This window comes from Onychomys torridus, chromosome 12 (genome assembly GCF_903995425.1).
Source record: "Onychomys torridus chromosome 12, mOncTor1.1, whole genome shotgun sequence".
In the NCBI taxonomy this organism is placed as follows: domain Eukaryota; kingdom Metazoa; phylum Chordata; class Mammalia; order Rodentia; family Cricetidae; genus Onychomys; species Onychomys torridus.
In genome coordinates, this window is record NC_050454.1 from 68,035,015 (window position 1) to 68,060,315 (window position 25,301).

At 41.9% G+C, this 25,301-nt stretch overlaps 1 protein-coding gene across 8 annotated transcripts in view; it reads right to left on the reverse strand.

The window, feature by feature from the left end:
• Synj1 (synaptojanin 1) overlaps positions 1–25,301 on the reverse strand; it is a 78,926-nt gene that overhangs the window by 2,889 nt on the left and 50,736 nt on the right. For 3 of the 8 annotated variants that reach the window (XM_036203969.1, XM_036203966.1, XM_036203968.1), the window contains 17 exons: positions 24,028–24,168; positions 23,737–23,929; positions 23,327–23,485; positions 20,403–20,559; positions 19,781–19,898; positions 19,472–19,687; positions 16,894–16,972; positions 14,362–14,524; positions 11,114–11,323; positions 10,027–10,161; positions 9,399–9,437; positions 8,002–8,049; positions 6,941–6,979; positions 6,717–6,787; positions 4,376–4,484; positions 3,940–4,157; positions 1,466–1,489 (listed from right to left, as the gene is read on the reverse strand). In XM_036203969.1, the coding sequence (XP_036059862.1) occupies positions 1,469–1,489; positions 3,940–4,157; positions 4,376–4,484; positions 6,717–6,787; positions 6,941–6,979; positions 8,002–8,049; positions 9,399–9,437; positions 10,027–10,161; positions 11,114–11,323; positions 14,362–14,524; positions 16,894–16,972; positions 19,472–19,687; positions 19,781–19,898; positions 20,403–20,559; positions 23,327–23,485; positions 23,737–23,929; positions 24,028–24,168 (2,116 nt within the window). In that variant the 3' untranslated portion in view covers positions 1,466–1,468. The remainder of the gene's footprint in view (positions 1–1,465; positions 1,490–3,939; positions 4,158–4,375; positions 4,485–6,716; positions 6,788–6,940; positions 6,980–8,001; positions 8,050–9,398; positions 9,438–10,026; positions 10,162–11,113; positions 11,324–14,361; positions 14,525–16,893; positions 16,973–19,471; positions 19,688–19,780; positions 19,899–20,402; positions 20,560–23,326; positions 23,486–23,736; positions 23,930–24,027; positions 24,169–25,301) is intronic. The other 5 variants (XM_036203973.1, XM_036203972.1, XM_036203967.1 and 2 more) reach the window with 4 other exon arrangements.

Below are 25,301 nucleotides of genomic sequence, written 5' to 3' on the forward strand. Positions count from 1 at the left end.
GAATGACTGGTTCTTATTTATTAATATTTCCTTCTCTTCTTATTTTTATTATTTCTCCTTTTCTTGAGCAACTATACAAATTTAGAAACTAAAAAGTACTACAGGTTTTTACTTTGGTGGTTCAATAACAACAGTGAAATAGGTAAAATTATGTTCTTAAAGAATTCATAACTAAATAAATCCTTTTATTAAATCCATGTTTTAAATCTCAAAGAAATGTGATGGAATAATCTTTCATTCAATTTTTTGAAATGGTAAGAAAGAATTATACAACATGATGAGTTTGTTCATTTAGATTTTAACACAAACAAACTTATATGCTAAGAGTATCTGGTAAATATGCATAATAAACTTCCAACACCCATCTATGCAGTTATATTTTCATTGAAATTCCCTACAGAAATTCAGTTTTATGAATAAGAGCTAATATATTAACACATTCATAAATTCAAGAATTATAGATGGAGTCTTTTCCTTTCTCTGCTTGGAAAAGTGAATTCTCAAAGGTTCTTTGCTTTTTAATGATAGCTGGCCTTTGTAGACTCACTGAATAACACACCTTTCCTTAATAGTCCTTCCTTAACCTATCAAGTAAGACAGATAAAAGCAAGAATTATTTAAAGTGTGTGTGTGTGTGGGGGGGGGGCACTCCATTTTCTATAAGCACCAATTCTAAAAATTCTAAAATCAAAAAGAAGCTGTGCTCCAAGTGGCCCTGGCTGTGAGCTGAGAGCCATGGAGGAATGTTGAGAGCTAACTCCACAGCCATGAACATTGTACTCCCTCCTAAATCTCTTTGCTCACCAAGAGCTGCTGGTTGGTGGAGCCCAGCCATTGACTGAGCAGGGTTCTGATGAAATGAGCCTGGAAACTGCAGTGAGACCACACCACCATCCACCACATTGGAATTAACTTTGAGCTAAGCAGGATTTGGGAATTTGTGATGACATCAGAGGTGTGTTACAGAGAAAGGTGTTGGAAGGGCTTTTAAAATATCGTAATTTTAATCTAAATTACCAACTCTTTCTTACCAAAAAGAATCTGGCTTCTAAAATTATCTGAAAAAAGACTTCCCAAAAGAAATCTATGGAAAAAACAACTGGATTTTGCATTTATGTAATTATGCCATTGTTAAACCAAGAACCAAAGTGGGTTAGCCAAACAGGCTTTCATATAAAATTGTCTGCCTTTTTGAAATTATACTTTTTAGTTTTGTTAATTTGCATAGAAAACAAAGCAAAAAAATGGTAAGGCATTAGCAAGAACTAAAATGGTTCCTAAAAATCCAAAATACTAAGAAAAAGAAAAAGCAGGTATGAGTTTACGGTATGGTAATAGAATGTATTAATGTGGACGAGTGGATTTAAAAATGGTGTAACTTTAGATGTATGACGCGTAAGCCTCATACATGCAGCGCTGGGGAGATGGGTAGACAGCACATGGAAGGTGATAAACACTCAGGTACCTGTTACCCTGATGGTTGCTCCTGCTTTGAGAAAAGGAACACAGACATCAGAGGAAAGAGTCAGGACAGTTTCAGACCAGCCACAGCCCCAACCAGCCAGTTCTTAGAAAGCTCTAGGTCCCATGTGGGCTCAAGAGCAGCACTTACAAGTGATACTGTCAGTTCACACACAGTTCCGGTCTCTGTAACCTCAGAAGGTAAGTGTTAACAGTGTCTACCAGCCAGTTCAAGTTTTGTTCTCACTATTTCAGACCCTGGGGTCTCCTTACTAGGGAACTGTATACAATACCACTCTGCAGAGTACAGCCGAAGAGTCATCTAACAGGACATCAGGACCCAGCCTTGCTCTATGTTGCTCAAATTTTCTAAAGGATTTAGAAAATTAATTCCCTATTGTTTATTAGTTGGAAGGTGCAACAAGGTAAGAAACCAGTTTTTGCTGTTTAAAACTGAAATCAATCTTTCAATAATCTGGCTGTATTTTTAAAAATCTGGTATTATTAAGACATTGGACCTTCTAACACTGAAGCTTATTTGTAAACAGTGAAATATGTAAGCAGTCACCAAAAGCTGTCAATTTAGAGGTACCATTCTAAATACATTACCCCCCTTGAATCTCTCGACTCCCTCCCCCTCCTTCTTATGTTTCCCCCAGTGCTGGGGATGAGCCAGCGATGTGCATGTAAGACCAGTGTACTGACACTGACTTACAACATTAGTACGATGCTCTGTTTGTAACTGAAGTCACAAACATTTTGATGACCCAGGGATGTGCATGTGAAGCCAGTGTCCTGACACTGACATACATTAGCACGATGCTCTGTAACCTGAGTTGTCACGTCTTGATGACTCTGGAGTCATGTGCATCAGTTCTGGCACTGGACAGGAGGGGAAGAATAGGCTTATGTTAAAGGCTCAAGGTACTGTAATCAGTATGAAATGGACCTTGGATACAGATATTACAAAGTGGGTGGAATTAAGGTGCCTCTGCTCTGAAATGGTTGCCCTTAAAACTGTATGACAGTATTCAAATTGCTAGTTTCAAAGATTTCTGCCTTCCAACTAATTTTTTTAAATAATAGTAGATAGCACAAAAATAAAATAAATCTTTAAAGTTGGAGGAAGGGCAAAAAGAATGCACATATTTCTTCTCTGAAGAGTTTCTATTAAATATCTTTAGCACCTCTATTTTAACCTAAAAACCAGAGTAACTTTTAGTATTTATAACTTTATTTTTCTATTGCTTTTTTTAGCTTTCAGAAATGTAAGCTCCAGCCTAGCAAGTACCAATTGCTAATGACTATTTTGAGTCTTAGCTACTTTATTATCTGCTTTTCAACAGAGGTCTGTGTTAGAAATGGTCTGCCAACTAGGTCAATACACCCATCTGTCTCTAAGACAAATGCAAGTTATTACTCATAAAATGTCCACAGGCTACTGCAAATTCAGTATTTCAGATTGGGGCTTCTAAAACTTTACATATTGCTTTGGCTTTGAGGCATTTTCAAGTAAAGAATTTGCATATGGTGATCCAGCAAAATGCACTTATTTTATCAACTTTACTTACGTACATACAACAAAACTAACCAGAATGTAAATACAGACCACTTAACATCAATAGCAATCACAGTATAAAGAATTATCTACACATGGCAGAGCTGCCGACGTGAGAGGACAGGAGTGCTCATGACTTCAGGTCGGGGCCATGGAGCCATTTCTGTGGGACACCAGAAAGGAAAGGAAAGGACGTGGTCATCTGTAGTTTTTGTGTAAGCTATTCCTGTAATGACAGCAACCTCGGGAACCTCGGGACCCACTGCCAGCTCAACACAGGGAAGAACTACTGCTTACATCAGGAGGCAGTGAGGAATCACTCTGTCTGCAGGAAACTGACGACCATGTTAATGTCTAAACACTCAGCTGATCTTGATTTGTCTCCCTCCAAAACTAACTTACCGTCTTAGCAATAAAGAGGACTACATTACTATTGTTCATATAACTAATTAAATGCCTAGAGCAAACATGTATCTAAAAAGTTACAAATGAGGAACCACTTGGACTTTCCTAAGGAACCCTGCTCTTGTATCTGAGAACTCTTTGACTATGTAGCCCTGGTTAGCCTGGAGCTCACTTTGTAGACCAGGCTGGCCTTGAATTTGTGATCCTCTGCCTCCTAACCTGGGATTACCTCCTAAGCACTCCTGCTGTTCTCTGAGTTTTTTTTTTTTTTTTTTTAATTTAAGCAATACGTATGAACAAACAAACAAATCCTTAAAATTCTCAAATAACCAATAGCATGCGATTCACTTAAGGAACCAAATGATACTAAAGTCATGTCAAGGTGCTATTATTTCAAGTGGCAAAAATAAAATTTCAGGTCAAATTTACTCTTAACCCCTGGCCATTAAGATAAGTGTACTCTATGTGATAAAGCATGTGCATCAGAGACACTTCTGCTCAGCAGGGACACTTACCTGTAGCTGTGAGGAGGAGTCTGCAGGCAGGCTATGAGATGACCTGCTCCGAGGTGGGGGCTGTGGTGGGGTTTCCAGAGTCGGTTGGGGGCCGGAGGGGGGCATGGGTGCTGCCGTGGGGATGAGAGGCTCCTGCATCTTTGGGGCAGGGGAGGGCAGAGAAGGCTGCAGAGGAAAAGCGGTCTGAGGCTTCAGTGGTTCTGGAAGGACAGCTGGACCTGGAACACCAAGGGTTTCACGTGAGCTGTGCTCTAAAAGCCACGGCTTCTCTTTCTTTAGGGAAGTGTGCAGTGGTAGTCTAGTTATTTCCCCTTTCCATGGCAACAGCCTCTTTTTCAGGGACACAAAGGAGAAGATCCCCGTTTGAGGAGGTTAGATCTTATGCAAGGTGGAAAAGAAGAGAAAGAGTAAAAGAAGAAGCCAAGAGCATGCCTACCTTTCGATGCCTCTGGGGGCTTGCTCTGGCTTTCAGGAGTCAGCCTTCCAGCAGATGCCCGAACCTGGCTCTGAGGGGCGCTGATCACTCCAACACGAGCTGGAATTGTCTAGAGATGGGAACATACTAGTGACATTAACTTATGTTCAACAGTTAGATTCTGTGAAAAAATACATGCTTTCACGTCTCATTGATTCTTGGGTATAATTCCCCACTTCACCATTTTAATTGTCTGTCTGTAGCTAAAACAGTGATATATAATCCTTTTTATCTTTGATGGTGAACTGTATACCAGGCACTTGTAAGTATGATATAGGCATTTTTATTTTTATTTTTATTTTTATTTTTAATGGAGCTGAGGACCGAACCCAGGGCCTTGCACTTCCTAGGCAAGCACTCTACCACTGAGCTAAATTCCCAACCCCAGCCATTTTTATTTAACCTTCTAAACAACTTTATATGTGATTTTGTCATCTATACTTTAAATTAAGGTAGAGACATGCATACAGAGAGGATGGTAGTAGGATATAAATGTGGGCCTGGCTAGCTGCATGCAGGGTGAGGGAGCTGACCAGGAGCAGGCCTGACTCACTGAAGAGAGGAGGGCTCTGGAAGCATGAGTGACGGAGACAAACCTTACCTACTAAAGGCGTCAGAGCCAGCCTCTCCCGGGCTTTTGTACGTGACGTGCACTGACGTCCTGCCTGCATTTGTGTTTGGGGGGTCAGGCTCCCTGGACTTAGAGTTCCAGACTACTGGGAGCTGCTGTGCGAGTGCTGGGAACTGAACCCGGGTCCTCTGCAAGAGCAGCCAGTGCTCTGAACCACTGAGCCATTTCTCCAGCCCTCCCTGGCTTTTTAAAACATGAAATAACATTATTAAATGCCTAACTAAATAAGCCAGAAGACACATTGGTGAAAAGTATTTTCTATTCTTGTATGTTTGTTGAAGGGTCTAACCCCATAATACTTATTTAAAGCCAAAGTTTTATTTTATTTTATTTTGGTTTGGGTGTTTTGAGCTAAGGTCTACCACTATGGTCCCAGGCTACTCTGGAACTCACTACGTAGGTCAGGGTGGACTTGGGCTCACAATACACAAATTCCTTGCTTCAGCCACCTAAATGCTGGGGTAATAGATACAAGACATGAGGCCTGGTGTTAAGAGAACTTTCAGCCTCACAGAAATCCTTACCTCCCTCCCCTATCCCTATATAATCAAGGTGCCGTGGGGATGTGGTAGTAGTCAGTATATGGCTAACTTCCCTTCTTGTGGACTAGAGTAACAGATATCTTGAGGTATCTTCTACAGACAGTTTAAAGAGTAGAATTGTACATAGAAATGGCCTTCAGTTTGTTCAGTAGATGGTTACAAAGACAGGTAATATCTGTTTTCATGAGAAGTAGTAGCTTGGGTTTCTAGGCACAGTGGTAGTTCTAGTCTATACTGCAATTATGGTTTTCTTTAGTGTGTGTGTGTGTGTGTGTGTGTGTGTGTGTGTGTGTGTGTGTGTATGCGTGCGCACACGCGTGCAGGCGTCCATGCCATGGCACACGTGTGACAGCTCAGACCACCAGGCTTGCATGGCAAGCACATTGCCTACCGAGCATCCCTATGGCCCTGTCTTTCCTTTCTGAATAACTGTGATAGCTCAGAGGAACTTTATGTGAGTGAATAATAGAAGCTGGATGTATATAACAGGACATATGTAAACAAATGAAAAGCCATAGATTTATAAAGTATGGTAAAAATCTTGTAAGCCATTTGCCTTTCTATTTTTAATAACTTTAGAACCAGTTTAAGTATTCTAATTTTATGCTAATTAAAGTCCTTATTTAAAAAACTTTTTTTTTTTTTTTTTTTTTTTGAGACAGGGTCCTTCTACATAGTCCTGACTATTCTGGAACTTACTCTGTGGACCATGCTGGCCTTGATCTCAGAGATCCACTTGCTCCTGCATTCTTAGTGCTGAGATTAAAGTTGTATGCCATCTACCTGGCTGGAAGGATAACTTTGTATTTCCCTTGATTAAATAGGCTACATGCTAAACAGCTATCCAAATACATTACTTCTTCATATTTTAAGAGACACTAAGATGTTTCTTTAGTGACCATAATTAAGTACATTATTTCTATCCAAATAAGCTAGTGTATTCATTTGGAGGTATGTGAGAAAGGTTAGAGTTGACATATAGCTTGGAGAGTATCAGTTTCCTTATTTTAGAGTTGAAGAAGTGAGCCTGGGTGGTTTCTCTGGATTCTCTCCAAGGTAACAAACAGATTAGTTGCAAATTGAAACTTAGAACAAATATCTCCTAACACCCGGGCCAGGTGTTACCTACCGGTCTGGCTGCAGCATATCCAGAAGGTCCTGGGCCTGCAAAGCCTGCTTGAGGTGAAGGCTGATTACGTCCTGAAACAAAGACATTACATTGTGTATTTAAGTATAAGAAAGAAAGTTTGTTGTTGTTTTTTTAAAATAGAAACAAATAAGAAACCATGTACTTCTATGTCTTATCGCATGGTCCAGTTTTAAGGGGAAGTAACTACATGCAAGTGTTTTTACCTATATTATCTCTCCGTGTTGTTCCTGGGCTTTTGGGTGCTTGGAAGCAGAAAGGAAAGAGAATCAACCATAAGCAAACCATCAAACAACAGTGCACGGCATCACCTGGATGCCCTGTCCATTGTCAGCAGAGACAAAGGCACGAGACAGCAACGGAACAAGCACTTAGCTTTGTGTAAAGACAGGAACTGGAGAATTAGAGAGCCCTGCATGGGAGACAAAGGGAGTCAGACTAAGGTAACATCTTCACAGACCTCTGTCCATGAACCTTGAAGACCCAGTCAGCTGCTCCTTACAGCTCAGCAGACAAATGGCTCCTGAGCCAGTTCCTAACAGCTCTGCCTGTCCTAGAACAGGTCGGACTGTGGGTAAGTCATCTTAGCACGAGGTCTTTTGGAATCTACAATAGACTATCAGGATCAAGACAGAAGTATAGACACATTTATATGCAGTGTTACAATATGGCTCAAACTCAGGCAGCCTAAGGATGACGTGAAAATTACTCTGGGGGACAGAAAGAGTAAAAGACTTATCAAGCATTATCTTAGACTTTCCATTTTGAGAAGAAATTTGAGTACAATGATTATACTACACAGCAGTCCATAAATAGTTGTAGTCTTAACAAATGGCCCTAGTTTTAGTGGTCTTTCAAGCAAATCTAGCCCAATACCAAAATATTTAGAAACACCTTCTATAAAAAACATCTATAAAATACTAGACCTTATGGCTACTAATCTATAAATCTTCAGGGTAATCAAGAGCATTGATAAACATGTGACTTATTCAAGAAAAGAAAATGAAGGCATTCTTCTTTCAACAGTAACTTCATAGTCTGAGTACACAGGACTAGGTATGAACAACACAGGAATCCCAGGGATAAGACATTAAATGGACAGCCCCTGGGAACTATACATACAACACAGAATGAAGAGAGAAAAACACAAGGTGTTTATAAGGACAAGGAGAGGTGGTGTCTATTTCCTAGGATTTAGTAAGCCATGAAACACTGGAGGGGCTGACACTTAGAACAAGCACCATATCTAGAATGAAAATCTTGTTACCTTCCATCTCTCTCCTAGCTACCCCAGGACTGGGAGGGGCTCCAACACCTTTTCAGAGAAAGAACAAAAGCTATATATTGTTCAGAGCCCAGAGCACAGGATGAAAGGCAGGCATGAACTTATTCTTGCATAATGGGTCTTTTATTGCTTTAAATCTCTTGGAAGTTATCAAAGTGACTTTAGCTCAAAATTGACTCCTTCTTTTCCTCAAATCTAAGAACAGAAGCAGGGCACAGCTTCCTTTTCTTATCTGAAACTACCAGCAGTAAGGAACCAAAAAAAGTCTAAGACAAAACTTTATGATCATCTCATTTCTTATATCCAGATTACTAATATATTATTTGATAGTCAAAAGGAAAATAATCATAACTGAACTTTCATTCCATCTTTAATTTCTACAAAAAGACAGTATCTCTTACAAGTTAGTTTCTGGTGTATTCTCTAAGCTTACTCTCTTAGAGGATTTCTGGTCACAGAATAAGAGCAGTTGTAGAGGAATTATGAAGAAAGGTATTTTAAAATGGAAACAGATGTCTAAATAAGCTACTGGTTTGCTAATATGATACAAGTTTCAACAAGTTCGTTTCAAAGTTTATTTTCTACAGATTGGTCTCCTAGTAAAGTAGAATTCACCCTAAAAGTAAATAAAACATTTTTGAAGTGAAAAAAACCTAATGTTTCATAGAAGCTACACTGTTCAAATCATATAGCCATTCTTATTATAAAGCCTTCACCAAAATCTTCACAGAAGCAGTGTGAGCTGGCCACAGCTGACCTTGACTCTCAGTGGACCGACAATGGCAGGTAGCTGAACACATCAACTCTGTATGGCAGGGGCTTTAGGAACATTAACACTGGAGCTGCTCAAGCTCTTTGAAGAATTGGTATAAGCTCTGTCTGTTCTTGAGATTTAGATGAAATGTACTCAGCACTAAACCCTTCAGAAAGAGCTGCCAATTTCTCCTTCGTGTGTGTAAGCACTAGGGATTAAATCCATGGCTTGCACATGTCAGCTAAGCACACTTGGTACATTTCCAGCCCTACAGTTTTCATGTTAACTAAAATTACTTTTTAAATAAAATCATCCAATACTGAATAAAAATTCCCTTACTGAAAAGAAGAAAAATCATAGTTTTACATAAACAAATGAGGCAAGAATTTGATGAATTATTCAAAATGCAAAGTAAGATATAATTTATTAGTTCTACTCACAGATCGAACTATGCTCTAGTATGTCAACAGGAATATATAAAGTTTGGAACTTTATAACCTGGAGTATAAATGTCATTCATTCTGATGCTTACCAAATGGATCTAAACTGTCTCTGACTTAGAGAGTTCAAACTCCAAAGCATAATAAACCAGCATTCACACAGGATAGCAAATGTAAATGGTTACCTCCAAATTCTTTTCTAGCAGGTGCAGGACTCCTAGCCCCTTATAGTTCATAAGAAAATAGGCAGCAGAAAGGAAATGACATTAAATAAAGGTTGAATATCAAGACCTGCTCCAATAGTCATGATAGCACATATCATGTATGATTAAGTAAATACCTAGACATTATACAAAGCTATTATTCAATGCATATGCTCACAGGAAGTGATCATTGTATTTAGCTAGGAGAACATTTAAAGATGCATGTAAAACATATTAAAAACATGTATGCTCTTCAGTTCTAAAATAAAATTTGTAAAAGTTAATAAATGTTAATTGTCTTTATAAAGCTACAGATGAGGAATTTAAAAAATTAAACACACCAAGAACAACATACATGCCCAAGTACATCAAATTAGCAAGACCCAAACAAGCCTCCCCTGTGCACAGGCAAAGAGGTAGCCTGACTGTGCTCAAGAAATCTGCTTGATAGACACGTCATCCAGTTGCTCCTCAGTCCTTAAGTAATAATAAAAATCACATAAACACAAACAGAATCCAGAGTCTCCCAGCATGAAAACACGCACAATGCTTGTAAAGGGGGGGGGGGGAGAATTTGAAGTTAAGCAGGCACCCCAAGAGTACTGGTTACCTGAAGGTGGAGGTGGTCTCTGTGGTGGGGCAGGACGTGCTGGAGGAGCAACTGGGCGGGGAGGGGGTGGCCTCTTGGGCTCTAAGGTCTGGGGAGAATCCTTCTGGGCTGCTGGCTGAGTGTCAACTGGAGAACCTAAAAAGTGAGAAGGTAAGATCAGGTGCCAACCAGGGGCTAGCGGGAAGGAAAGTACATAGGTGATGATAATGCTCCGATTCTCTTCTCTACAAATCCTGTGCACTGAAGGAGGAGTGCACCACATTTTCAGTGTCCACGAGGGAACCACCTCTGGAACCATGGGCACCAGGATGCTACCCTGTGCGGACCTCTCATCTGGCAGAGGCGCTAAAGCTGACTTGCTGAGGGGTTCTATCAAGGGACAGAATTTACTGTTAGAATTTAGTCATATACAACCTGCTGGCCAGCAAAGAAGGGGAGAAGGAGCCCAAATAGTCCAGCACTCTTATCACAGACTAGAATATCCCAAGTTATAAAACACAGACGATCCGAACCACATCAGTAGGATTGAGACAAATTCTCCTTTAGCAGCCTCGGTGTTGAGAGTCTGCTCCACCAAGAGTTATGGTCGGGAAACTCGCTTTGTATAATGTCTACAGGGCACTCAATGCATGGGCTAACAAGCTACCCAATGTTTACTGGCTAGTTTTTGTTACCTTGATACACATTAGAGCCACTGGGGAAGAAGGAAACTCGACTGAGGAACTTCCTCCATCAGACAGGCCTGAGGGACAATTTCCTTGATTAATGACTGCTGTGGGAAGGCCCAGACCATTGTGGGCGGTGCCATCCTTGGGCAGGTGGTCCAGGTGAAATAGGAAAGCAGGCTGAGCTAGCCATGGGGAGCAAGCCAGGAAGCAGTCTTCCTCCATGGCCTCCATCTGCTCCTGCCTCGAGGTTCCTGCCTTGAGCTCCTGTCCTGGCTTTCAAATACACCCTTCTTTCCCCAAGCTGGTTTGGTCAGTGTTTTATCAGAGCAACAGAAAGTGACTAGGACACACACAGCAGTTCTCCAAAGTTCAAACAATTGGCTAGACAGTCACACAAGCATTTAAGGTCAAGTACACACTCTGTGAACTTGGGGGCCCTGGAGTTCTTGAGGGTGCTCGGCTAGGTCTGACGGGAAGAGACGGTGCGGAGTACTCTGGCACTGTAGGTGACTGGCAGGGGCTGGTCCGGGGTGAAGAGCTTGGAGAAGTGCCAAGGCCAGAACTTGAGGACGGCTGCAGATGCTGAGGAAGAAGCTCCTCTACTTCAGCACTGTAGTCATCGACGTCACCTAAGGAGAGCAAGGCATCCCAGACACCATCATTTTAACTTGGCATATTAGGCTTTCCAGAGCTAAGAGACACAGTTGTCGTGGCCCACAGGTTGAGAACTGTTGCCGCCTTCACCAGAAGTCTCCCACCTCAAGCTTTTCACCCAAACAGACCCAGTTTCTCCTATCAGGTCTCATCTCCACTTTCCCGAGGGCTGGAAAGTGGGGTCAGGGTACCCTGTGCAAGAGGATTCGCAACCCAGAACATCAACCTTCCTTCCAAGTCCTATTTCAGGCTATGCCACCAGGAGTCTAAGGGACCCTTTATCCTACCCACTTCAGAACTCCCCACCCTCCGTCCCTCCAGTCATTCAGGACTAAGCAGAAAGCACCTCTCTGCACATGCTGAAGCCCTGTGGACAGCTGGTGGGACAGTCTGGATGCCTCAGTGCTGTGCTCACTGACAGGACTGCTCCCCCACGCACAGCCACGTGACCTCTGGGGCACTTCCTGGCCTGTACCACTTCATCTGGCCACTTTCTTTCATTCAGCCCCTCAGCTCCTCTCTTTTACCTCACCGAGGTCCAGGGCTTGCTCCCTAGCATGATCCGCCTCACCAGTGTGGTTTCTCTGTGTTTAGCGTCAGGCGGTTCTTCACTTAGCCACCCTACTGCACAACTCTCCCACTGCCCGCGCTGACATACCCCTCGTCCGTCAGTCCCACTACTTCATGTCAGTGAGTGCCACTCCCTGAAGAAAACCACAGAATCCTCAGGGTCAGACTGACTTTGTTTGTAGTTTCCAATCTCCTTTGGGTCCCCCAAGTTGCCTGAAAATTCTGATTTCTTGTTTGGTTCTTCCTCTCATTCCTTTTTGTCAGAAACACTATCTCAAAGTCTCAAGTCCCCAGGAACTGTGGTGGATTGGCCCACTCCTGCAAATGAGCTGAGTACTTCAGTTCATTATGAGAAGTCTGCAGACGGGGCCTCCTTCACGGAGTCCCTCCTGCAAGCTGACACTCAGGCAGAGTGGATGGAAGGGAGGCAGTCCAGCACACCCGCTCTCCTCCTGCCGTCAGGGCTTTCACAGCATCAGCCTCTACCTTTGCACCAGCCCCTTGCAGCCGCACTGAGCCTTCTCAGGCTCCCCTCGCTACAAAGTAACTGTTCTGACCCTACTTCTTCACCTTCCACCCACAGCATCTTCACCATCTGGTGTTACCACACTACCAAAATTACCCTTACAAAGATCACCGACAGCTCTCCTCGCTGCTCCTAAGTAAGTTCCTGTCCTTATTTTGTCCCTCATCTCTCTGAGGTATGACATATCATATTTATACTTTCTTTTCTTTTTGGTTTTTTGAGACAGGGTTTCTCTGTGTAGCTTTTGCCTTTCCTGGAACTCACTCTGTAGCCCAGGCTGGCCTCGAACTCACAGAGATCCTCCTGGTTCTGCCTCCCAAGTGCTGGAATTACAGGCCTGCGCCACCACCGCCCGGCCTATACTTTTCTTTTCTTGACTCTACAAAGGCTTTTATTTTTGTGTTTTGTTTGCATGTATGTATGTATGTGTAACACAAGTGCAGTGCCTGAAGAGGCCAGAAGAGGCATCAGACCCCATGGAACTGGAGTTACAGAATCATCATGTGGGCACTGAGAACCAAAGCTGCGTCCTCTGCAAGAACAGCCAGTGCTCTTAACCACTGAGCCATCTCTCTAGACCCTTGATTTCATTTTTTTTAAACTATACTTTCCCATGGGATACCATACCACCAGTCATTATTACACTGATAACACTTACTGTGATTACCTGCATACTGTGTAAAACACCCAGTAAACAGTGAGTTCTAGAAGGAACTAACAAGACCATGGCCACAGAGTTTGCAGTATCTGGCATGCACCTCTATGATGGTAAATTCTGATTCTACTTGCTGGGCCGAATAGCTAGGAGACCAGTGAAACCGACCTCTGGACAGTCTGTGAGCACCCAGAGATGATTAGACAGCTCTGACAGAATGAATGGACTACTGCCCAGATGGAAGCGTGGGAAAATGGCATGGCTGGGAAGAGGTAAAAAGCTGGAGGGCCTAGGTCGGCAGGAGTTTGTCTCGGCTCTGTTTCCTGCCCCGGCCTCTTCTCATATGCCCCTTTCTTTGTTTCTTGTCTGCTAAGAAGAGAAGACCAGCTTTGGCCATCTTTCCTGCCTTCATGATGTTCCTCCGAGTGTACAGACCAATCAACCAAGGGCTGAACTTCTGAAACCAGAATAAATATCCTCTCCTTAACTTGTTTCAGAAGGGCATTTGACCACAACAAAAAAAGAATCAACACAACTTGGCATCCAAAAATTTCATATTTATGCGTGGATCAAGTAAATGCCAATATCGAAGCTAGTGATTCTCCTAGAAGATGTTTAATTTAGATGTGTTATTGAGCAGTACAGAGTCAGGTATGCATTTCTGGGGAGGCCAGTGATGGAAGCCAGGGTCTTATACACACTAGATATTCACTCTATCAATCACAACACTATATCCCAATGAAAATATGCTCACACATACAACGTATAGTATTAGAAAGCAAATGTACTTTCAAAACATTGTTTAAGAAAACTACAATATCCAGATAATTGGTCTCAAAATTTCAACCTCTATATGCACAGTTTCAGTTTTACATGAATGTATTCCTAGTCACTTGGACTCTCTCTGAATTCCTTTGGAACATTTCTTCTTTTGTAGTAATTATTATGAACTCATTCTGGCAGTAAAAAGAATCATTTGGAACTTCTGCTTAACTATAATTATTGGCACAAACTGGCACATTCAAATTACCACTCTGTACTTTTATCATACAATATAAACTAAAATATACAAATGTATTTATTATTTAATAATAAAATAGCATATAAATTACCAAGTCTAATGTAATCAGATAAACATTTATACTACATAGAACAAACCAGTATTAATACTGTGTTCAAGGAAAGACATAAACTGGATACTAAGTTGTGAGTGCTGGGAGTGAGCAAACAACACATAGAAAAAGTCAGTTCAACATACGAACCTTCCATGTCAAAATCAGCTGTGACCTCTGTGTCCTCACCAAGCAGGGTAGAGCTCGTTGATGAGGGCAACGTGACACCGATCTTCTCTAAACTCATCTCTTCTTCCAAATTCTTGATCCAGTCTGGACTTTTTAAAGTAATTGTTATAGTCCGATTTAAAAACTAGTTGACAGAAAAAAGATACAGAGGAAAAACTTATCAGCACAGAAACTAAAGTGGGAGAAGGGTGCCTATTTACATTATGCAATGGCATCAACAGTTTAGTTGGATTCTAGTCAAAATAAATCCTTCCACACTTCCACACATATTGAAATTTTCCCATGTAAAGGCTGTTCATCTTTCTGCCTTTAAAAGCTTATGATGCCAAACAAAGGTAGTTAGGACTCCTTTTCTCTAGCCAGTTTCTCTTCTTGGCCAAATATACACTACTGATAGTCTGTTACATAATTCCAGTTTGGATCCATGAACTAACTAGCATTCCTACAATGAAACAACCGCAGAGAGACAGGAATCCTTGACCACACACCCTGTCATCTGGTCCCAAGAGCCGCTCCACTGTATGCCGCCGCCACATGCTGGCCTGCGGTTTTAGCATTTCAAATGTTGGGAGAATGCTGTGTGAAGATTATTTTAAATCACCTACAAAAATGAACTCTTCTGGAAATAGAATGGCTAAAACTTGTAAAGCAGGCCTTCTGCTTTCCATATACATTTAAGTGATTTTTAGACCTAAATATGATTTAACAAAACCACCAATATGTTATAATCAAGCTACACTGTCTTGTTGTCTTTTTTAAACACTTTAAAAAGTTGTTGTTGGTCATAAGACTCCTTCATCAGGGACATGGAGATGATGTACAGGAAAAGCTCTCACTAAGTCCACACCAGACAACAGACCAGCTTCCTAGTTACAAGCTCTTCTATACACCTTCAACCTTCTGTTTGAAGAGTTCCTCAGTTGGAAGAAGACTAACTTTTAAATATTTATAAATGACCCATGTAGCTATGAGTTGAGTTGCAACTCATATGAGTTGATTTTCTTCTGTGTCTTTTTTCTGTCAACTAGTTATTAATTTGCACTATAACAATGACTTTTAAAAGTCCAACTCAACACTGTGAGTTGGCAGTTCTGTGGACAGATTCCAGCTCAAAGTATTATTGCTCTCAGGATTCCCTGAAGGCACTCACTTAAACAGCATGGCTTGTCTAACAGCAACTGATCTCTTAGTTGCTTATCAGACTCAGGTATTAAACTCAATTGAATCCATCATTTACCTACATATTTCACATATCATTTTTTAAATCAACAAAAATCTTGTATATTTACCAAATAGTATATTTTAAAAACACTGTCTTTTATTTTTTTATTATTTATGTGTGTGTGTGTGTGTGTGTGTGTGTGTGTGTGTGTGTTGCTTTTTGTGTTTTGAGACACAGTCTCACTGTGTAGCCTAGGCTGGCCTAAAATTCAGTGAGGCCCCTGCCTCAGTTTACCAAGAGCTGGGATCACAGGTGTGTGTCACCATGCCCAGCTTCGTCAGATTTTTCTCTGAAATTGGATAATTTATGAAAAAATTAGGGTTAAATTAATGGTTCTAACAAAGGCAACACTTTAGAGGTTTAGAAATGTGTAACTTCTAAAATGGTCAACTTAATATTATCTTGCATTTTCTGGTATCTTTCTAATTCATTTTGACATGAATATATTAGTATTGCATTAAAAATGAAACAAAAAATCAAACAAACTCAGGCAACATACACATGCAAATATGTTTCTTCAAGGAAGCAAAGGTAACCTGAAAAGAGAGAGCTGGTAAACTCAGGAGGAGAGGAGCTGCTCTCCATTGGAGACTGAAGCCAGCACTGGTCTAGTGCATCTAATGACCACACACTCAGCAATGCAGGATTAGCTAAACAAAGACAAACAGATGTAAAAAACTGACAGATGCGACCTTTCACAGAAAGGTAATTACTCCAGGTCACTGGTGTGAGCTTCTCATGGTGACATTTCAAATCACAGGCTGGGGACATCCCAGTGGTTACATTTGGAGGTGCTACAGTGCGGAGTGTTTGCCATCTGTGGTGAGTATGTATCCAGGCTGGCAAGGGAGCTGACACCAAAGCCTTTCTTCAGCAGCTTACAGATAACTCCTGGAAATGGTGAGGACCTTCTGCCCCATGTTCTTGTAAAAAAAAAAAAAAGCATGTCCTCTACTTGATAACAATGTAGAGGGGAGCTGGAATATCTAAACTTAATTAAAAATTTATAATATTTTGCATTGAATATGGCAGAAATCAAATTAGGCAGTGAACATGTTTTCCTTTTTGTTTCTGTCAATGGTTACTATCTCTAAGGAGAAAGTAAAACAACCCTAAGTTAGGCGGAAAACTAGTCTAAATAAAAATATGAAGTAACTCTTACACAGTTTAATTCCTTAACTGAAAATACACTTAGGCATTCGCGTAGCATGCTTGTAAAAATACAATCTTCAGACATTTCAAATGACTTAGAATCATTGAATCTACCTTACCTCTTTACCATTTAGGCTCAGAACACTCAAGGCAGAGCTTCCCTCCAAAAATGTAACCCACATTTTGTCTTCTACGAATCTTTAAGAAAAAGAACAGTGATACATAAGAATACAATTAACTCCACAGACATTACTAGCTCAATCTCTGGCCACTGGTTCCTAATGAACAACTGGAGCCAGGAAGAGAACACGGAGGCCACTGGGCTGGTCCCCAGAGAGGGCGCCCTCCGACACAGCACTTCCTTCCTGCTCCTGTTACCTTAAGGTAACAAGACAGGCAGGAGGAAGGGCTACACCTCACCCCACAGTGAGGGTCTGTGCACTGTCACTGTTGCAGTGACTTCCCTGGGGTTATCTCCTTTGACTGAGAATCGAGATAACAGGGATTGTTCGTAAGGAGGAAACTCCAGACAAGCAATCTAACTGGTTACAGGGAGCTCTAGGTCAGGTGTCTGTCTGCACGGGATACCTCTTCTTTGCTATGACTGCACGATTATACACTGGAAACAAGAACCCCCCAAAGAGAAAATGGAACAAAGGACACCTTTTGAAGAGTCACTGCTTGTGTAAGGAGGTTTATAACCAAGAAGAAAACAATGCTTATTCGTCTTATTTACAAAAGCAATTTTGCAAACTGAACTTCCCCAACCGTATGGAGAAAACCTTTTTGTCTCATGCTCAGAGTCTAAAACATTATGGATTTTAAGGGAAAAAAGGCCAAAATAAAAGTGTGCCAAACTACTCTACTGAAGTCAAGTGCACATGGAATACATCTTAGAATCACTCAGACATGACCAAGATAACTGACTCTGCTTTCCTAGCATGAAGTTATTAAGTTACAAAAATATTGAAAATCCACAGCATGGTAGGTATTCTTACCTAAATAACTACCAAATGGTTGGCCATGGAGGATACCCCTGTAAGACTGTTCTTAGATGCACCAGTGTCCTGAGTTCCAAACACTACTGGTTCTTTGGGAACTGCACCATGACCACAGCTGTACACCTCCACACCCACCTCTGCTTTACTTTTAGTATCTGCTTTTCCCTATCAGTCTGGTACCACTGGTGTAACAAACATAATATCCTAAGTGCCCAGACACGCCATGGCTGTATATCACAGTGACACCCGGTTTTCTTATCAGTACTAATGTTGACAGTACTCTGAGGAAAGCTTTTAACTTCAATTCTGAACTAGGGAGTTAAACAGACTCAAGTCCCTGCTCCTTTACCAGTCTCTCTCTCTTACACCACTTAGAGTCTTCTAGTTCAATGCTGTAGTTTACATTTGCTCATGAGGCTCCTTGCTGCCCACTCACATAGTTCACACATGTTTCCGGTGGACTGACATTTCCATACTTGGCAAGGCTTACTGTCATCTGTAAAACTGGGAGCTTTTACCGTGTACTCTCTAGAGCCATTTTAAAGTCTTGTAGAAGCTGATTAATTCATGATTGCCAAGCATGCACGTGGAGGGCAGGACAATTCTGTGGAGCTGGCTTTCTCCTTTTGCCCTCACATGGATCCCAGGGATGGAACTCAGGTAGTGCTTTTGTTCACTGAGGCATCTCTCAGGTTCAGATTTTATAAGACTTGGGAGACTTAAAATAGATGGCTCTCAAAGATGTGGGGAGGGGTAAGAAAAAAATCAAAGGATCTGAAATGTAAACATAGTTCTTTCCATTTGCTCCTCTGCTCCCTGAAAGGACCTCAAGTGTCGCAGGCTGAGGTCCACTACAGAAAGTACCCTCCCTTCAGTCTACGGGCCTGGAGACGCCACTACCGCGACTCCTCCAACTAGATGGTAAGCACGTGCCAAGTCTTCTACTTCTCCTCTGCTCTTCGACAGTACCCCGTGTGGAGGCTTGAACACAAGGCAAACACACGCAAGCAGATGACCAACATGAAAAGGAATTAAGTAGTACTCCTTTCCCCATGGAATTACAAACACACATGAAAGTCAGTCCCCCAAACAGCTGTACATGTGAGAGAAAGGCCCTTAAAACAAGAGGGCGCGCAGCTCAGCAGACAGTGAGGCCAGCGCCAGGACTGAGACTGGAGTGGACGGCTCCCACAACCCAGTCTCCGCTGGCTGGAGACTGGACATTTACCTGTTACAACGACCTGAAACTCGGAGAGGTGGTCTAGTTACTAAAGATGCCATTGACATACTTTCTATGTAGTCTGCTGGCCCTGACCTCCTGACCTCCTGATCCTCCTGCCTCCGCCTCCTGACTCCCGGGGTACTGGTCCCTTTACTTTTCTCTCTCCTTGAACATTAAAATGATCAACGACAGCTGCATCCTCCTTCATTCCCCCACAGAGCTTGCTCCCCTGTAGAGGAGTCTTGACGAGGTCATTCCTGAACTCAAACATACCTTTGTCTTCAACTGTTCATGTAAAAGTTCGTTATTCATTTAAGTTTGCTATGTAGAGAACTTAATTTCAAAACCTAGGAGTGCTTTATAGAGCTCTTTCTTTGGAAATGTCCCACTCAGACACTAGTCAGTCACTAGATTAGGGTTTCCAGTGTAGAAACTACTGCTTCTGACACACTCTGGGTTAGAGGGCTCACTCACCTGATGAGTGTGACTTCACCAAAGTGTGCAAACTGCTGCAGAAGCTCATCAATCAAAGCATCATCAAAAAAAGCGTTTCCTTGTGCAGAGCTTCTGATTGAGACCAGCACCGTGCCATCTGGTGGGCCCTGGACTGCAATGACCTCTTTATAAACGTTCTGTCTCTTCTCTGCTTCAACTTCAAATATGTCTATATCAATCAGGGCGACGACAGGCCTAAAGGCACAAAGGAGACGCATTAGACATGTTCCTAAAGGGATTTATTTCACACAAACGTCAAGCATCATTAAAAACTGAGGCTGTTTAAACCTATGGTCAGAAGTCTTCAGCTCGGCTCTCCCGTAGTGCAGCAAAGTGCCAGGGGTCCATGTGTAAAGGATTTTGCTTTCATCTTGGAAACTAGCATTCAGAAGATCCAAATCTTCAGCTGTAATAAGAATAAAAGACAATTTAAGAGCAGTCACGTGAGAAGGAGAGGTCACATGACACATATAAGTGTCTACTTCCTTGTAGAGCCTTCAGGAGTCTGAGGCTAAAATGTCAAAACTCTGGAAGCAGACAGTCCAGAGATCTTTAAACTAGAGATATACTTGTCATGTTATTTTCCTTTTTACTTGGGAAAAACTGAAATGTTGCTTACTTCTAAGATTACTTGGAACCTGGGACCAAATACTGTTTCATAAAAGTTCAACAGCCAGTGTCATTCAAAATCCTCAATTTCAGGACTACCATCAGAAATTTTACAAAATAAATGTCTCTTCACTCACTTTACATGAAATTATGTTACTGAAAAAATACACATAAATGTTTTTAAATGTTTGTTTTATGCTAGATAACCTTTGTATAAAAAAAAAAAAAACCCTCTTACGTTTATCACTCCCCCTCACAAAATTCACATTAATTTACCTAAATAAAAAAGTCCACTCCTAACCTGATCTGTCAAAAGGCCACTTCCTCCTCCTCCAGAGGACTCGGTCTGTCCATGCCGGGGTGCGGCACTTCTCACTGGTGTCATAGTCTTCAGAAAACAAGTCATATTTATAGGTTGGAGCAAACGTCACTTTTCCCTCTAAAAATCCTCTAAAAATCTAAAATAAACATACACAGAGTTATTCCAAAACACATAAATGTTCATGTTTTTACTTAAAAATTAAAAAATGTCTTGATTTTGGAGACTCCATGTATGTGATGAAACATGATCATACTCACCCTCTATTTCTCCCCTTCAATTCTCCCCATTCCTCAGTATCACATTTCTTCTTCTCTTGATAACTCATTAAGTCCAATTAGTGCTGTACACATGTGCATGGATGTGGGGCCATCCGCTAGAGCAGTGGTTCTCGACCTTCCTAATGCTGGGACTCTAACACAGCTCCTCACGTGTGCTGACCCCAACCATAGATTACTTCATTGCTACTTCATAACTATGATTTTGCTATTGTTTTAAATCATAGTGTAAATATCTGTGTTTTCCAATGGTGTTAGGTGACCCCTGTGAAAAGGTTGTTTGACCCCTTTGGGGCCGTGACCCACAGATTGAGAACCACTGCACTAGAGCATGGTAAACCTACCAGTGGCCACATCCCCCAAAAAATAATTGTCCCTGCCTCCAGCAACTATCAACTGTCAATAGCTCCCCCATAAGGTGTGGGGTCCAGAGGTCATCCACCCCATCTATGCTGCAATTTTGGCTGGCTTGGTCTTATCTAAGTTTTGTTCAGTTTACTATAGCTGCTGAATTCATGACCACCACAGCCATGTGGTCACCGAGTTCCTTGCCCTGCTGCCCTTGCATTCCTTCTGAGATGTTCCCTGAACCTTGGTGGTGGTGGGGTTAATATGGATATATGATTCAGGGCTGAACACTCAGTGTCTTATCCTCAGCATTCTGGCAGTTATGACTGCTGATACTGTAAGAAGTAGCTTCTTTGATCAAGGTTGAGAGCAACCTAAGTTTGTTGGTGCCTCAAACTGAGCTGGCCAAGGTGTGTGTGTGTGTGTGTGTGTGTGTGTGTGTGTGTGTGTGTACACACACGTGTGCAGGTGTTCATGGAGGTCAGAATTGGGCTTTGGATCCAGGATCATCTGATAGAGCAGCAAGTGTTCTTAACCACTGAGTCATCTCTCTAGTCCTCCACCTTTATTCTTACGTGCTCGATAGTCTCCTACAAACTATCTATCCAGTGAACACTTCGAACAGAACTGAATAACAACACCCCCTACCCAAACCTAGCATGTGACCTTCTCCCTACCACTTGACCTTCCATTAATAAACATTAAAAGCATGAATGAAGGAAGTCACCCTGTTCTATGAGGCATTCAGAACTCTATGAAGGATAGGAGTAGAGCACTTGCCTCGAAAGCATGAGGTCCTAGGTTCAATCCTCAGGCTAGCCCCATCTTAAAAAAAAAAAAAAAAAAGTAGGGATGGGGATCTAGCTCAGTGGTAGAGTGCTTGCCTAGCAAGCACAAGGCCCTGGGTTCGATCCTCAGCTCAAAAAAAAAGTAGATGACACGAGACACTGGGCATCACCGAGCCTGATGTCATACTTCCAAATAGTGGAGCTATGTCTAAAAAGGTGAAGTGGTCACCAAGGTATAAGAATTCAAGCTTGGTGATCTCAGATACTACACCAGTGGCCTCCAACCACTTCTGCTTAATCTGAGATTCCACATTATTATCATCCCCTTAAATTATAAGCCTTCTGTTTGAAAGTACGTTTTATAGACATATTAATGATTTTTCTTCCTAGGAAGAATTATATACTTTTTAAAATCCTTCTTCCCCTTCCTTTCTTTTTTCTTTTTTTGGAGCTGAGGTCAGAACCCAGGGCCTTGCACTTGCTAGGCAAGCATTCTACCACTGAGCTAAATCCCCAACCCCCCCCCCTTCCTTTCTTATTTCTAAATCTTTCAAGAAAAAAAAATTCTATATACACAGGTACAATAAACAGCTCCCAATAAATATAGAAATGGAATAAAAAACTATGTCTGTCAAAATTCATACCCTCCTTTTTTTGTTTTTGTTTTTTGTTTTTTTGAGGCAGGGTTTCTCTGTGTAGCCCTGGCTGCCCTGGAACTCACTGAGTAGACCAGGCTGGCCTCGAACTCAGATATCCGCCTGCCCCTGCCTCCTGAGTGTTGGGATTAAAGGTGTGCGCCACCACCGCCTGGCTCATAACCTCCTTTTACAGTTTTATTTATTGCATGCTTATACTTTTATGTGTAAGTATGTTGAGTAAGGAGGGCATGTATGTGCCACAGGGCACATGTGGAGGTCAGAGGACAACTTTTGGGAGTTGCTTCTCGCCCTCCACTCAGTGAGGCAGACTTCTCTTGATTCTACAGTGCAGCATGCCCCAGGCTGACTGTTCCTCAAGCTCCTGGCAACTGGCTGATGCTCTTGGGTCTCCTTCTTGTCCTCCTGTGATTACAGGTGCATGCCACTGCACCAGGGCTTTCAGCTGGGGCTTCTCGGGTAGGTTCTGGGGATCAAACCTAGATCTTCAGGACTGCATGGACAGGACTTAAACCCCTATCCCTCTCCCTGACCCCCAGAACTTCTTATTTTATTTAAGAAGAGAAACCTTAAGTTTCTTTGTATTTGTGTGCATCTGCTTATGCCTACTTGTCTATATGTGCACCATGCCATGTGCAGGGCCTGCAAAGGCCATAAGAGGACACTGGATCCCCTGGAACTGGAATTACAGGTGGTTGTGGGCTGCTCAGTGTGTGGGTGCTGAGCACTGAACCTGGGTCTTCTACAAGAGCAGCAAGTGCACTTAACCACTGATCCATCTCTCCAGAGCTCCAAAGCCCCCTGTAACACACACCTACCTTCCAGTGTGTATTTACCTGGCCTGCGTTTTTCTGATTGATGAGTTGGTCCCCAGCTATCAGAGAATCCCAATTTTGTTGTCTTATGAGCTCTTTAACTTCTTCATTAGGAAGGTCAATTCGATAGTTGAAATCGCCACACCAAAACACATAGTCATGGGAAAACAGCATCCTTCCCTGGGAACATGAGATGGCATCTGAAGTTCAGAACAATGTTTCAATGTGTATCCCATTATTATTTCTTTGCTTCAGATGTGCTTGCCACTGTCAACACCATTTCTTGAGCCCATAGGAATAAGACAAAGTAGATGGGTACTGTTGATGTGTCTGACCGCTTTAAATCTTCAAAACTGGCTGACGTAAAATGTAGGGTACATTAAAATACAGTCCAAAGGTTTGTCTTCAAGAAAGAAACAGCAGAAGCTTACCATGGGAAAACTCAGTTTCCGTGCTATTTCTCCAAAATCCTCATTCCTCTCCTTGACTTGTGACTGCCCGGCAGCAAAGTGGCTGCAGACAAAGCAGAGGCTGGTGGTGTGGAAGAGCATCCGGATTGCAACTGCTCCCTTATTTCCAGCCGCTCCTCCCATCCCAGTCTTCACAGTATCGACCGCAACATCCCTTTAAAACATAATCACAAACGGAGAGATGCACTGCACACTCGAGGACTTGTTTGGACATTCAGTGAGAAGAGCCAGAGGCCAGCGTCTGTCACTGACCTGATGAAAGGAGCGTGCTGCGGTCGGATGAAAACAAACAGGCACACACCCACTAACTGCTCCGAAGCCAGCAGGACATACTTGTTGTCTCTGGAGATGGTCTTCTGCAGCTCCACTGCCCATAGCTTCTGGTTTGTTGTGCTACCAAAGTATTAAAGAGGGATCTTTAGGAAGATACCACACTTTCATACAACTGGTTTCTTAAAAAGAAGAAAATTTCATGCCATCTGGTTTTTGTTTCCATTAAAAAGAAAAATCTGCAGCTTAACCAAAATAATACAGCATTTTGAAATCTACTGTACAGCTCTTCTATGAGAAGAGATGGTTCACCATGTAAAGGTGTCACTACCAAGCCTGATGACCTGAGTTCAATCCCCATGAACCTTGGGGAAGGAGAAGTGACCCTGAAAAGTTACCCTCTGACCTCTGCATGAACACCACTGCACATTTGTGCTGTGTGTGTGTGTGTGTGTGTGTGTGTGTGTGTGTGTGTGTGTGTGTGATGTGTGTGTAGGTGCCTGAGGAGGTCAGAGAAAGGATCAGAATTTTTGGAGACAGAGTTATAGGCTGTTGTGAGCCACCCTATGTGGTTGGTGGGAATTGAACTCTGGTCCTCTGGAAGAACAATAAGACATTTTAACTACTATCTTTCCAGTCTCCTAAACTAAATTTTTTTTTATTTTAAAATTTTTCTTTTAAATGATTTATTATGGAAAACAATTTAGAAAGCCTGAGATTGGTAACTGTAAGTCTCAATATACCCAATTATTTAGTTCAAATCTCTGTCTCTCTCTCTCCCTCCCTCCCTCCTTCCTTACCTCTCTCCCTCTTTCTTGTAAACTTGGATATTTTAGACCAAATCTAAGTAAGACATATACCATTTCACTCATAATTATTTTTGTATCTTTAATACAATGAACATTTTTATCTTTATATAACCACAATGCCACCATCAACTTAAACAGTAACATTTCTTTACCATTACTTAACACTCAATTAGTACTGAAACTTAACCTTTATTTTCTAAAAACCCCGGTCTTCTTGCCACCATCTGTTTTTTAGAACAGGCCAAATATGGTTTCTACAATGCACTACTGGCCACACCTCATTACTCTCTCTGTCCAGTGGCTCCTCCACTGTCCTTGCCATCTCACTTCACAATGGCAACTAAAAAACAACCACCAGACCATCTGTCTGTAAAATGTCAGTAGTCTACATGTGGCTAATGTGCTCTGCTGATGTCTTACCTTGTTCCTATAACTCATTCCTCCTTC